The sequence below is a fragment of the Porites lutea genome, chromosome 4, assembly GCF_958299795.1.
Source record: "Porites lutea chromosome 4, jaPorLute2.1, whole genome shotgun sequence".
Classification (NCBI taxonomy): domain Eukaryota; kingdom Metazoa; phylum Cnidaria; class Anthozoa; order Scleractinia; family Poritidae; genus Porites; species Porites lutea.
In genome coordinates, this window is record NC_133204.1 from 44,409,795 (window position 1) to 44,422,955 (window position 13,161).

The 13,161-nt window shown below is 37.6% G+C and overlaps 1 protein-coding gene across 2 annotated transcripts in view; it reads right to left on the reverse strand.

Annotated features, from left to right (window-relative positions):
- Window positions 1–9,662, reverse strand: part of LOC140933740 (prominin-1-A-like) — a 40,006-nt gene extending 30,344 nt beyond the window's left edge. For both annotated transcript variants that reach the window (XM_073383362.1, XM_073383361.1), the window contains exons 1-4: window positions 9,018–9,662; window positions 5,240–5,295; window positions 3,726–3,937; window positions 1,999–2,119 (exon numbers count right to left, since the gene is read on the reverse strand). In XM_073383362.1, coding sequence (XP_073239463.1) covers window positions 1,999–2,119; window positions 3,726–3,937; window positions 5,240–5,295; window positions 9,018–9,258 — 630 coding nt within the window. In that variant the 5' untranslated portion in view covers window positions 9,259–9,662. The remainder of the gene's footprint in view (window positions 1–1,998; window positions 2,120–3,725; window positions 3,938–5,239; window positions 5,296–9,017) is intronic.
- Between the last annotated feature and the right edge of the window lie 3,499 nt (window positions 9,663–13,161).

A 13,161-nucleotide genomic window follows, 5' to 3' on the forward strand; every position in this document is an offset into this window, starting at 1 on the left:
AAGCCCCAATTATTTGGCCAAGGATATCCCACTGATACCCTTTTACTGTCTGTAACAGCCTTACCACCACTGACTTTAAATAGAAACTAAAACTTTACTTTTTAAGCCTGGATTGAATTAGCGCAGGATTATCATAGTTTATTGTTAGTTTATTTGTCACTAGTACTTCTAGTTTTACCTCTGCTATAGGACTGCTTGCATTGCTTAATTTAAGTTTTCTATCTTGTTTTAGTTTTGAAATTTCGCCTTCAGTGGCTTCATTTCTACATAAAATAATTTCTGTCATTTTGACCACAGGTCATATAAGCCCCCAGCTTTGGCTTTACTGAGTTTTGTACTATATGAACGATGGAATAATAAAGTTAAAGTTAAAGTTACTAGCACTACAGAGAATTATATGCATACTGAGTAATCATCTCCTGTGGTTTATGGTTCTTTAGGTGTTCCTGCTAGGAGTTGACATGCGGTTGTAAAGTGTTTTAATTTTCTTTGACCTCTGTTTAAGCCTAAAGCTTTAATTTAATATTACGGAGCCCTAAATAAAGATTTTAGTTTCTATGGTTTTCTCCGTAAATCCTGGATCTGCGGAATAACTACATGCATGCATGTAAGTTTCTTTGTCCGGGAATGTGATTATTTCTTGCTATGCCAGGGGAGAGGGTACTCCCTATGATGGCCTATAAGGGGAGGCTCCGCCCGAAATCCCGGAGAGGTACTTAACAAATATTTGTACGGGAAGTCTCCGCCCCGAGGTCGAACCCCTTACCCGTTGAGAAAGCGTTCTACATTTGTGACTGATTCCTATTTTATGACAATGCAGGTTTCCAGCAGTTAAAAGGGATACAAAGTTCTAAGCAAGATATGTGAAAGGAGTACCATTTGTCAATAGAAGGTATACGAAACCGTGAAAAATGTTATATAAAAGGTTAAGGGGTGGGCCTCCGCTGAATAAGAATTTGTTGGCGTTTTTTTGCGGTCAATGACAAATAAACTAACAATAAACTATGATAATCCTGCGCTAATTCAATCCAGGCTTAAAAAGAAAAGTTTTAGTTTCTATTTAAAGTCAGTGGTGGTAAGGCTGTTACGGAAAGTAAAAGGGTATCAGTGGGATATCCTTGGCCAAATAATTGGGGCTTGAGAACTAATAGCAAATTGATACCTGAGGGACATTTTATGCAAGTTGAACGAGAACGAGTTAGTTAACCATGAAAATCACAATTAAAGTGGAGGAGCACTAAGGAAAGAGAGGCAGGTGGAAGGCTATTACAGTCAGTGAGAATACCAGGGAAATAATAAAAAGCTTCGAGACTAGGAGGCTTAGAACGTGGTCGTGGAGGTGAAAAGGTGATAATTCGCGTGCGAGAGAGAAAAGAAGAAAGGTCCCAAGGTCATGTTTCACATTACATCAAGAGCTTATGAGTTGTGTTTTGCTTGTCGGACGCTAATTTCTAACTGAATCGTTCGTTGTTTCGCCAGCATTTGTGAAATAGCGTACACAGTCTCTCAAGAGACAATCCACGGATTCCAACAAATCCGTTGTCGGGGAGCCAACAACCACCAGTACTGTGAGGGCAATGAATAAGAACCAAATCTCGTTCGAAATTAACGCGGGCATTGCAGCCATGCTTGATTCAAATTATGTTACTTTTCAGCTCCATCGTACATGAAGGGGTTTTTTGCTGACGGTATAATTGAGTGCCCCTTATATGACGACTTTCAGCGACCGCATATACCACATGCTTGTTTGTAACGCATATATATGGGTTTTTTGTGCGCATATATATGCGCGTTTGTAAGAAAATGGTCATATACTTGGGAATAAAATGCAAGTATACGTGACAAAAAACGCAAGTATATCGTGTCATAATTTTGAAACAAATGGCCGACCATACCAGAGCACATCCTTGCCCAACATTCATAGAACCCCTTCACCTTCTAAGTGACTATGTTGTGTAAGGTGGCTACAACTTTTGATACTGTCTGTGGTTAACTTACCCCAACAGTCCGGTTGATGAAAAAAATTGCCTCATTTAAAATGCCCTTTGAAGTGTCAACCATTCCATCCACCGTGTCTGACATCCGGTCATTACAAACAAACGTCAAGAGAACACCAGCACTAAGAAAGACATACAAATAAGAAATAACCTTAAATTTTGGTGAATGTGATTATGATTCTGTAGTGCACAGAAAATCATCTGTTGAATCCAATTTCAATGTATATACACACTCAGTGATCTTGGTGATTTAAGCAATCTGATTGGTTCGATCCAGGATTTTTTTTTGGAGGGGGTGCACACGTCTCTTGCTCTACTTCAACATCAATAAACCACTTTTTTTTCTGCAGAATACCAGTTGTATTAGAAAACTGCAGGTCATCTCGGGGGGGGGGGGGGGTGTGCACCCCCTGCACCCTCCCCCTAGATCCTCCCCTGCACTATCTCGGACTATTCAATAATATTCACCTCCTAGCGAGTGGATAATGTGTGAGCTTGTTTTTTTCCCTATAATATTCTTAAAGAAAGATCTTTTAAAAGTTGACTAAATCCTAGGGTTGACTTTTTTCCAGGTAAGAAAAGACTTCGAAGGATTCAAAACGGCGTTTTTCCATTTACTGTTGTTGAGTTCTGAAGTCGATGGATTGTTTACAACTCCTGTTTATTCGCCTAGAAGAGGCCGTTTCGTGAACTCAGCGTTTCCTAACGAGAAAAATTTGGCCCAAAAACGAAGTTTATTTATGACAAACAAATTTGAAAGCAAATGTTTGCAAAAATTCTACATTTCAAGTAAACACGAGAAAGAATGCTACATGAAGATGACGTCTTACCTCGAGAAACCGAATCGCCATTTTTGTCAGCACTTCTTGCGAAGAACAACACAACAAACTTTTCGGCTATAAACTTGGCGAGTCAACAGAAAACAACAAAGTTCTTCTCTTCTTCTCAGGTAAGGAAAGAATTTAAACTTTTAGCGGTTCCATTTAAGTCATTACGCTGTTGTTTGCGAAGTGATAAGCTTGTGAATTACCATATTTGAAAACTCTACAAAGATCTATTTTTAAACTATTGCATGTCTAGCTGACCTGATCTGTCAATCAAATCATACTTTCTAATGGTTTCCTCTCTGATTTTGTTGAGATCACTTTGTGTGTATATACTAAAACAATTATTCTTTTTAATCTCAGTGAATAGTGGCTTTAGCAATATTTACCTCGCCACTTCATGGCTCAGTAAATATTTTGCCACTATTCACCTTGATTTCTAAGAATAATTGTTAAATATATTAGAACAAATACCAAATAATAGGGATTATCCAGAGTTGATAAAAAGTGGCAGCAACCGGCGATATCACCCAGGGTGCAAAAAAAGTAGTGTCTGATTGCCTGAGTCTGGTGAATTTTGCTACCGGGATAGCGAATTTTGTTCTTAACTTGCCAAAAGGGTAACTCAATTTTTTGGAGAAATTCAAATTACAGAAGAACTGTGAAATCAGTTTTACTCATCAAAAAGTTTTTGGGGCCAGCTGAAGCAAAATTGGGCTAGTAAATGCTACCTTCAGCTTGCCTGAATGGCAAGCTGTAAAACTGACTTTCTTTGCCCCCTGATCACCAGCTGTAATTCACTGGTAGAAAGAGCTTCTTCGGAGGAATTTTATTTCAAAGAAAAGTCTCCACTTTGACTTATGCCTTATAATAATTATGCCAAGTTCTTTGATAATGTACTTACAACATAAGCAAAGTGATCATCAACAAGATCACACCAAACACAGCCCTCTTGCAGTTGTTATTGGGGCTGTCCTTTTGTGACATCTCTCCACCGCATTTTCCACAACAGCATCGACAACAGCAAAAGCAAAGTCCCACAATTGGCATTATTAAACAAAAAAGAAGACCGATTCCAACACATATAACCATTCCAATGGCATATCCTAAAATTACCTGCAACCACAAAGTGAGAACAAGTGATACAAATACTTAATTACAATAAAGTTTTTGCCATACACTTAGCCAAAATGCTAGTCATGGTGTGCTAAATTAATTATGTAGAAGATTACGGCTATTGTACTACTACATGAGAAATTTCTTCAATTTGATTGGCTAAGGGCAGTGGTATTTCAGCTTAATTGGAAATACCAACATGTAAAAATTATTACAAAACCTTTGAGGGTAGTAGTATAAACAAATAATAGCATGATTTGTACCTGATATTTGGCATAAATACCACTTGTGATATTTCAAAATTGTCTCAAATTTCACTTGCCTAAAGGCTGATGAAATTATGTATAACAATTTTGAAATATCACTTGAGGTATTTATGCCAAATATCACTACAAATAATGCTATTACCTATACATATTACAAATAATAAATAAAAAGCAAAGAGAAAAGAAAGGAGGAAAACAGTGTAATAATATAAATCATTATAATTAATTTTTTCAAACACAAGAAAGACAAATCTGTGACAAAAGCCACGAAGAGGCTGAGGTTTAGGATTTGGTCACATTACCTATTTCTTGCATTATGGTACCCAATGGTATTAATAATACTTGTGAAAAACTTGTGAATCTTTGCTAGTCTTTCAGCTGGATTTTTGTTGTGGCCAAGCACATCATCAGAGACCTTTTCGAAATTCAGTTGCGCCAAAATATCCGTTCTCAGACTTGCCAAGATTCATAAGTTTTTCACAAAGATTTTCACATCTTCTACAAGTAACTTTCATAACAAGGTATTTAAAATGACTACGACAATAATAATAATGATGATGATGATGATGATGATGATTGTGGCAATGTATGTGTAGCCATGGGACACTAAAATAAGCCAACTGCTAATCTTGATTTTAAATTGATTAACTTAATTTAATCCAGGCTGTAAACAGGCTTTACAGAGAGACTCTGGTCAAGCTTAAACTCGACTCTCACTCATACCTGAACAACTGACACAATCAATGACCTATTATTTGCACATGCGCATGTTCATATGACTCATTTCAGTCTTATGAGTTCTTGCTAGTTCCCTTTGCCACATATCTAAAGCAATGATGATGATGATGATGGTGGTGATAATGACATTGATGGCGGCAAGATATGCAAAGCAAGGACAATAATGAGGACGAGACCAATGATGACAATTGTGATAACTGTTGATGTTTATGACAAGGCATTGCAAGGCATGTAAAGCAAAGATGATGATGATGATGATGAATTTATGGCAAGTCTGGACAATATATGTTTCACTTACTTCATCCTTGAGATTATCTGATGTTATCTCGCCAGCTTTTGCCTTCAGCGCCAACGCTAAAAGTAGATAAAACAAAAGACCAGGCAAATGATGAGTCTACCTATAACAAACTAACCAAAACTACCCAAAACTATGGTGCTAACTGAAACTTAGTACAAAGAACAAGATGAGTTTGAAGTCAAAAATGTCCAACTTAAATCATGACTACAACATCACTTTGCAAATGTGTCCTTTCTTATAGGCCACAAATCATGTCAAAATGTGGGAAAAAAACATGCAGCAAAGTTTGCAACATTTTGATGTAATAATAATATAATATAATAATATTTGTTGATTTGTATTGTGTAAATATAAATCCAGGGAAAGAAATTTTCATCTGCGTATTACATTGACTCAACAAAATCCTAAAATCCTAGTACAGTGCATATTCCAATTCAAAAAATTATAAAAACAATGACTAATTAATCCCTAAAGTCTTATTTACAGATTGCACCTAATAATTTGCTAAAAATATAAAGTCTAAAATTCTAAAAACAATGACTAATTATTCTTTAAAATCCTATTTACAAATCCTTCTTTATAAAAAGAATAAAAACAATAAATTAGCTGGGAAATGCCTTCTGAAATAAATGAGTTTTAAGTGCGTTCTTAAAAGCATTAACTGAAGATATATTTGTAGTAAAAAAGGGAAAATCATTCCATAATTTAGGGGCAAGCCATTTACAGGTCGTACTCTTCGCGGCCTTCAGATCCAGATGCAAAATATTAGCTTAAGAAGTTCGGGCACGCTTAGAAAGTAAAATTTTGCTTTCTCTCCTTCTACTTTTTTCGCCTTTCTTGCCTCCTTTTTTTCTTTTGTTGTGTATTTAGTAGGCTTCATTTTGGTGGGAAAAGTTTTTACTAAAGCTTTGAGGATCTTAAGATTAGATGAAAAGAAAGGTAGGTGGGTAGTAGAACAAGATTTTCATGGCAGTTTTAGGGTCAATGTTACATGGGTTTTTGCCCTTTTCTCCAGTGTCCTTGACTGAATTGTACTGATTCTGGTATGGTTTGAAAGATCTCTTCACTCTGCACACATTGGCGAACAAAGTTGTCCTCGACTGTTAAAACTGATGGCATCACAACTGGTATACCTGTCAAGTGTCATGCTTAAGGTGTGATTGTCACGCCTGCGGATCCAAAACCTGGATCTCATGCCTATTCACGCCTGTGTTCCGATTTGTCACGCCTGGTAGAAAAGTTTGAGCCATTACAGCATTAACTGACACATTTTGAAACATATATTAATATATTTAAACAAACCAGAACCAAAGAGAGAAAAGAAAAGTCTATGTGGATGATCAACTTTCTCCGAATTCTCTTTTTTCAATAGGGAAGTCAATGTTCCTTTGTGTTTCTGTGTTTGTGTTAGACAGAACTCTTCGTAACATCTTCAGAAGTCTTCGGAACGTCTTCAGACATCTTCAAATATTATCGAACCCCTACAAAAAATCTTGGCACTCTTAAGATAAAAAAATGTCGCGCCTATAAATAAAAAAAGGTTGGCAGGTTGGCGGTTACGGGCAGCTCAGGGGCGAATGGGTTAATGTTGTTTCATTATCCTGGAAAAGCCCCACAGCGCAATGGTTACCCAAACCGTTTATATAAATTTGCAGCAGAATTACCAATGGGCAAACATCCAAACAATAACAGAGTGTAATCACAAGCTTAGGGAACTATTTTCAAATTTGATGTAAACACCACCTTGCTTGTTGTCACAGAATATCATCGCAAATGAGGCTTACAGCTGGGCAGTTTATTATTCCCTGTTAGGGAATTTCAAAATACAGGTGTATGGCATACTTGTATAATTAACCTTGACTTTGAAAATCGTGATTACAACATGTACATGTACCTGACTAGAATTTGATATTTCTTTTAGTGAATCACCTAGTAGAAGGGCACAATCTCTTCACAGTAAATTGATAAAGGTCAGTCCCAGTTGTTTAAATCACTCTCCAGTGGATAACTAACATTATCCACCTTTTGAAAAAACTGGAGCCAGCTTTGTATTACTTTAAAAATACTGGATCTGGAAGTTTTGGTAGGAAGATCTGTAAACACTGGATGAAGTACCACTGTTAATCGTTAACGGGCAAACAAACTGTGATGTGACTGTGACTGAATTAGGCTGGACAGGCCAGTGGAAATGATTGCAAGTGTTGACAGACGCTAATTACCAACCCAGTAACTCGAACCTCCCGCTAACTCTAAGCAATTTTTATTTCCTTTCAGATCATCTTCTATTTTATTTTACCCTCAATAACTCAAACTCTCAATAACTTGAACTTTTTTCAATTTCCCTTGAAGGTTTGAATATTATCGGGAGTTGACTGTACAAAAAAATGTGCTACAAATTTGTCAGTGTCTTATAATAAAAAGCTAAAGATGTAGAACTGTAAAATGCTTCCTCATTCATTTGTTTATCCAACTTATTCAAGACGATGATTGTTATAACAATATGTTATATACGTTCAAACATAATTCTCGTTTGCCTTTTTGGCCCCAAAAAACAGCCAGTTCGGAAAAGGCGTTAGAGAATTGACTTCAGTCTGCTTTTGTACTGCAACGTAACGTACATTACCATGTACTAAATTAGTAAATACAACTTAAATCTATGCTTCTTGAAAGATGAAGTTGCAAATCGCATAGAGCTTCGTTTCTGTCAATTCAACTTGCTACAGAACATGTTTCCAAAGAGCACGCAGAAAACCGATTGATACGATGGTAATCTGTACATGCATGATTTTCACGCAACTCGACAGACCAAAGAAATATCTGACTGGTCGTTTTGAAAAATTATTTAAATAATGAAGCATGTCGAAACTGAAAAAAGTTTCATCTATGGTATTTACATCTCCATTTTAAAAAATTGCCTTCAACAAATATCAGACAATCATTATGTTATCCTAAGAAGAAGTATGAAGGTAGAAATTCAAAATAATCAAACTTTCACAAGATATTTTGGAAATTAAGAATTGCGGACTTTGACCAAACAAGACAATCAAACCAGCTATTAAAAGACTATACAGTAGATCTGACAGAACTTGAACTCGGACAACTCGAATTCCCCGCTAATTCGAACTAAATTTCGTTTCCCTTGATCAAAATTTCACTGAAATTTACCCCGATAACTCGAATTCCCCGCTAACAAGAACTGTTCTTCGTTTCCCTTGAGAGTTCGAGTTACCGGGGTTTCACTGTATTTGAGTTTAAGTCTTGACTTGATTCGCCTAGCCACGTTCCTCGTTACTTTAAGGACAAAAAAGATAAAAATATTGACCAAAATGTGAATACTTGATACGCCAGCTGAAGAAATACTGAACGATCAGAGGCGCAAAAATTATACACGTTAACGACCTCATCGTCGCGAAGAAAAAATAAACAAAAGGTAAAGGAAGGCCTCTCGTCAATCGAGATTTGCTGCATCTAATATAACCTTGGTATGTTTACTTTTAGTATCATATTTAGAAATCACATATTATGAAGAAAAACTGTGTTAGATTCTAGGAACATTAAGCATGTTAAATAATAAATGCGATGCATTTACCGTCACATCTAAGCTTACATAGTTTTGCGCAGATCTCAGATCAAGTTTTGTCAAGAACATAGTGGCTGGCAAGACGCTAGCCGAATGAGTAACCGACATTAGTTTCTTCTCGTCGGTAAAACCATTCCTTAAAACCTGCTTTAAAAGCATGTATCAATTCGGAAGAACAAAATTAAACTGAAAACTTACCGTAAGGGTCCTTGTTGAGCACTGTTGAAATAAACGAGTTAGCAAAATTATACCAGGGTTGAAGCCCTTTGGCGTCGTACTCTGTTTCCAGTCTAGATCCCTCGTTCTTCTCTTGAAAATCATCATTCCAGGTTATAGTCCCGTTATTTTCCGTAGGCTCTGCACAGCTCCCGTGACCCACAAAGCAGATTAATAAAACTAAAATGGATGTTGAAAGTGCAGCCGAAGACATGGATGACATCCTTTATTTACTTGTTCGACTGCGAGACCTGATGTTGATTCAGTGATGTACGACACTTAGTTTCGTTGCTTAATATCCAAGAACAAGTTTCTTCTGAACAATTTTAGTGGTATCAACTCGACGCACTCTTGTTTTAACTTGAAGAGATAAGCGGGAAACTTCTGTCTCTTCTGACGGATGTGAAATGCCGAGAAAGAGCGGATTGACAGTGGGTTGAAGTAGAGCGCTTCCACCACGGTCCTCGGACCAAATTTAGTTGCTCAGAAGTATTTCTTCACTCTGTAAAAAATAAAAATGATGACACGTATTGGCTTTAAAAACACGAAGGTTACGAAACCTTCGAACTGCGAAACTGTACCAAAAATGAGCTTTTCTTCCGTTCGAAGTAAGCGTGTGAGAGCCTGTACATTTAGATTGAAATGAATATTCTCCCGACTTACGTCACTCCTTACGTCATTTCTCAAAACCAACCCTTTATGTCTTTCCGGGTAAACAAAAGTCAGTTTCTTTGGTAATCCCAGGCAACACACCAACCCATTCAAAATCCATCAAATATAGCATCAAGTTTAAAAAAAATAAATAAATAAAAAACTATATGACGTTCATGTAAAAAAGCGAAAAACTATTTGATTGGCATACATATTCCAGAGATATTTCCTAGTTCGCTGATCGGCCCTTCACGCTCCCCCTTCCCGTTTTGGCCTTTCTGACGTTTTAGTTTCTTTGAGGAGGCAAAAGGACAAATTTAGAAAGACTAGCGCAGTACCCTGCGAACAGAGTCTCCTTCGATCTTGCTAGATAAGTCGGGAAGAGGAGTTATCTAAGAAAGATCGAAGCGACTCTGCTAGCAGGGTACTAGCGCAAGGGATCATAATATGAGAGAATGCCGTACATTTTTGTGTTTTGTCCATGAGACGCCATTGTTTTCACAGAGAATTTTTAAAAGTAGCAAAAGCCATACTGATTAGTCTCGACATTCCCAGGGAGCTATTGTATGTGAACTATTGTCTATAGCACGACGGAAAAATGGCCTTTTAAATGTAATGTTTTGTTAGTCACCGAGTGGGAGTTTATCATTTTTTGGTATTGTGCAGCGATACGGAACATTTTTGGGAATTTTGTTTACAACCGGTCCTATATGTCTGAAACTATGTTCAAAACTAAGTACAACATGGAAAATAATGTTAAAAATGCTTGAAGTTTTTGAGTTATTTGTTGAAGCTTATATGCGGTGGAAGCTTGTGGATGTACTTTCCCGTTTCAGCATGGGCCGGCATGTACGGGTCACTGTATGATTCAAATCGGCCGGCTGGGAATATGGCTATATTTGCAAGTTAACTTCATGAAGAACTCACTGTTGTACATAAGTCAGATCTAGAGAAAACGAAAAACATACTCAAGTGTAAAAACAGCTTGTCCAATATTTGCGGATGTGCGCGTGTCCGTGACTAATTTTGATGATGACTTGCGCAATTGCGCGCGACCTTTACACGAGGAAGTGCGGTAAAAAAAAAAAAAAAAAAAAAGCCGGGGAGACAATACTTCCGCAAATGACTCGCCTACTTATTATCGTACTGCCTCTGGGCCTGCCGAGCTTACTCCAAAAGCAAGAGAGATTATAATTATTATTATTATAGATTATTCTATCTTGCAAAATATATTTATTAAAAATTTATTCCACCCGCAAATAAAACGCTAAAAGTCATTTATATCGATGGGTGAAGGCCGGGGATCTTTAGGTATTTAGGTGAAGACGTGGGTGAATCGTTGCGCAGAGAAGATTTTCAGCTGTGCTGCTTAGAAACGACTTGTATTCGCAGTGAACGTGACGCAATGAAGAAACCTGAACCGGAAATTAAGCAGTACGTTCAGTTATTAATAACGAAAGATGCAACTGAATCCAAATCTGTATACGCTAAATGTTTTGGTTCTTACTTTTGGTCAAAACGAGGACACAAATTCTAACACTATGATATGAAGAATTATGTAAAGTCATTCACATTAAGAAACGTATAGAATTATCCACAATTTTGAGGAAGTTATCGAGACGGCAAATCTCAGAAATATCCAAACGTGAGCGGCTAGTCTGTGGGTTAAGAGGAGGCGGGCGGCTAAGATTTCAGACTATCCAAGGTCAAGTTCAAGTACTCTTCAGTCTTAGGGCTCTTACCATTTGCCAGAACTGACTGGCCAGCCCATTCCCATCGTAATAAGGATTTCACTTTTAATCAAACCTAACCATCCAGGTCGTTCAAAACCTAAATATTATGTACAAAGGAGATGATGGTTTTTCAGCAAAACCTCATGTAAAAAGCCTATTTCATTGCCAAAATTTCTGGTTTAGCCATTGTCTGGCCATGGTCCGGCCGGCCAGTTCCGACTTTTGGAAAGTGCCGTTAGCTACGAGTATTGTGAAATAGCGCAATGCGATGAAGTTGTGTTCACACCAAGTGGATTTCTTTCGTGGTCACACGAGTGAATTCGAAAAAGCAAGACTGACTGTACAGGTATGATACCGCATGGTTGATAAAGTACAATAGTTATGAAGCGTGTGAATCAAACTTCTTTTTTGTATGGTTTTGTTAACTGTTTTGGATGTCTATCATTTTAAACTTATTGAGCAAAAGTCGCAATTTCTGAACAAAAAACAAAGGGCTGTGTACAGTTACATGTAAGGAGTTCCCAACATAAACTCCCGGGGGGGGGGGTACTCCCATACATTACCTATACGGGTATGTGCCGCCCAACGGGGTCGTGATTTTGAAGCTCCTGATTTAGAACGGGATATCCATTTCAGAGGCGTTTTCTAGCACGGGGTATAATATTTCGAACGCACGAAAGTTCAGGTTTGTAGGCAGCAAATATGAAATTATTCAAGGACAGATTGCTTTTAAAAATAAGGTTCAGTGCGTTAACAAGCTGTTGTACTCTTGTTGCACCCTACAACTGAGTATAAAAAATTGGCCCGTTTCTAGAACAGGGTATCAGTTTTAGGGCGAATTCTAGAACGGGGTATCAATTTTAGGGGAATTTTTTTTTAGAACGGGGTGCCAATTTGGAGTCCCGGGCGGCACATACCCACCTAAAAAACACCCAAGTTGCACACTATTTTTTCATCTCGCCATGTTTGCTAGCTTTCGCAACCAGTCTCCTCTACTAACTATGTTGACCGGCATATCAGGGCGACTGAGGTGTTCAATCAAGGTGCAAAGTCTAGAAAGAACAACGCCATGGCGTCCGTGACGGGTCGATTGATTTTGTACACTGCAGGATAAATGCAAAGATAGTGAAAACTGGGGAGGAAGAATCTGGCTTTCAAGAACCTGTTAGGCTAAAATTTGAAACAGGAAATTATTCTCTAAAATCTCTGAAAAATATACATTGCAGTTGGAGTGTCACTTACCTAACCGGCTAAGGAATTAGCTGAATACTACTACACGTAAATACTATTATCATTCAAAGCACTATTTTCATTGGCCGAGAGCCCACCACTTGACTTGCAAATAACGGCCTACAAATAATGGTCTGCTCATGCGCAATGCCGTCCAACTGTGTTTGGCATAAGTGTTTGGCTTGTGTTTGGCTGCAAATAATATTCTGCACATGCGTAAAGGAAACCTTTCTTTTCTCCTTCTTGCGATCGCTCTTGCGTGAAAATGGCAGATCGTCTCGCTTCCCGAGGTGTTCATTAAAAAAACAAACTCGGTGATCGAATGATAAAACAATTATTGAACTCGATTATCAATCGATCAACCAATCAATCAATCAATTTATTAACGTCAATACGTGGGACAGGGTTGCCCGATCATCCGAGCCAGAGGCTCATGTATAAAACGCATGACAATAAAAATACTAAGTCAATAAGGATACAATGCATTTGAATAAAAAATAATTTTAAAAGAT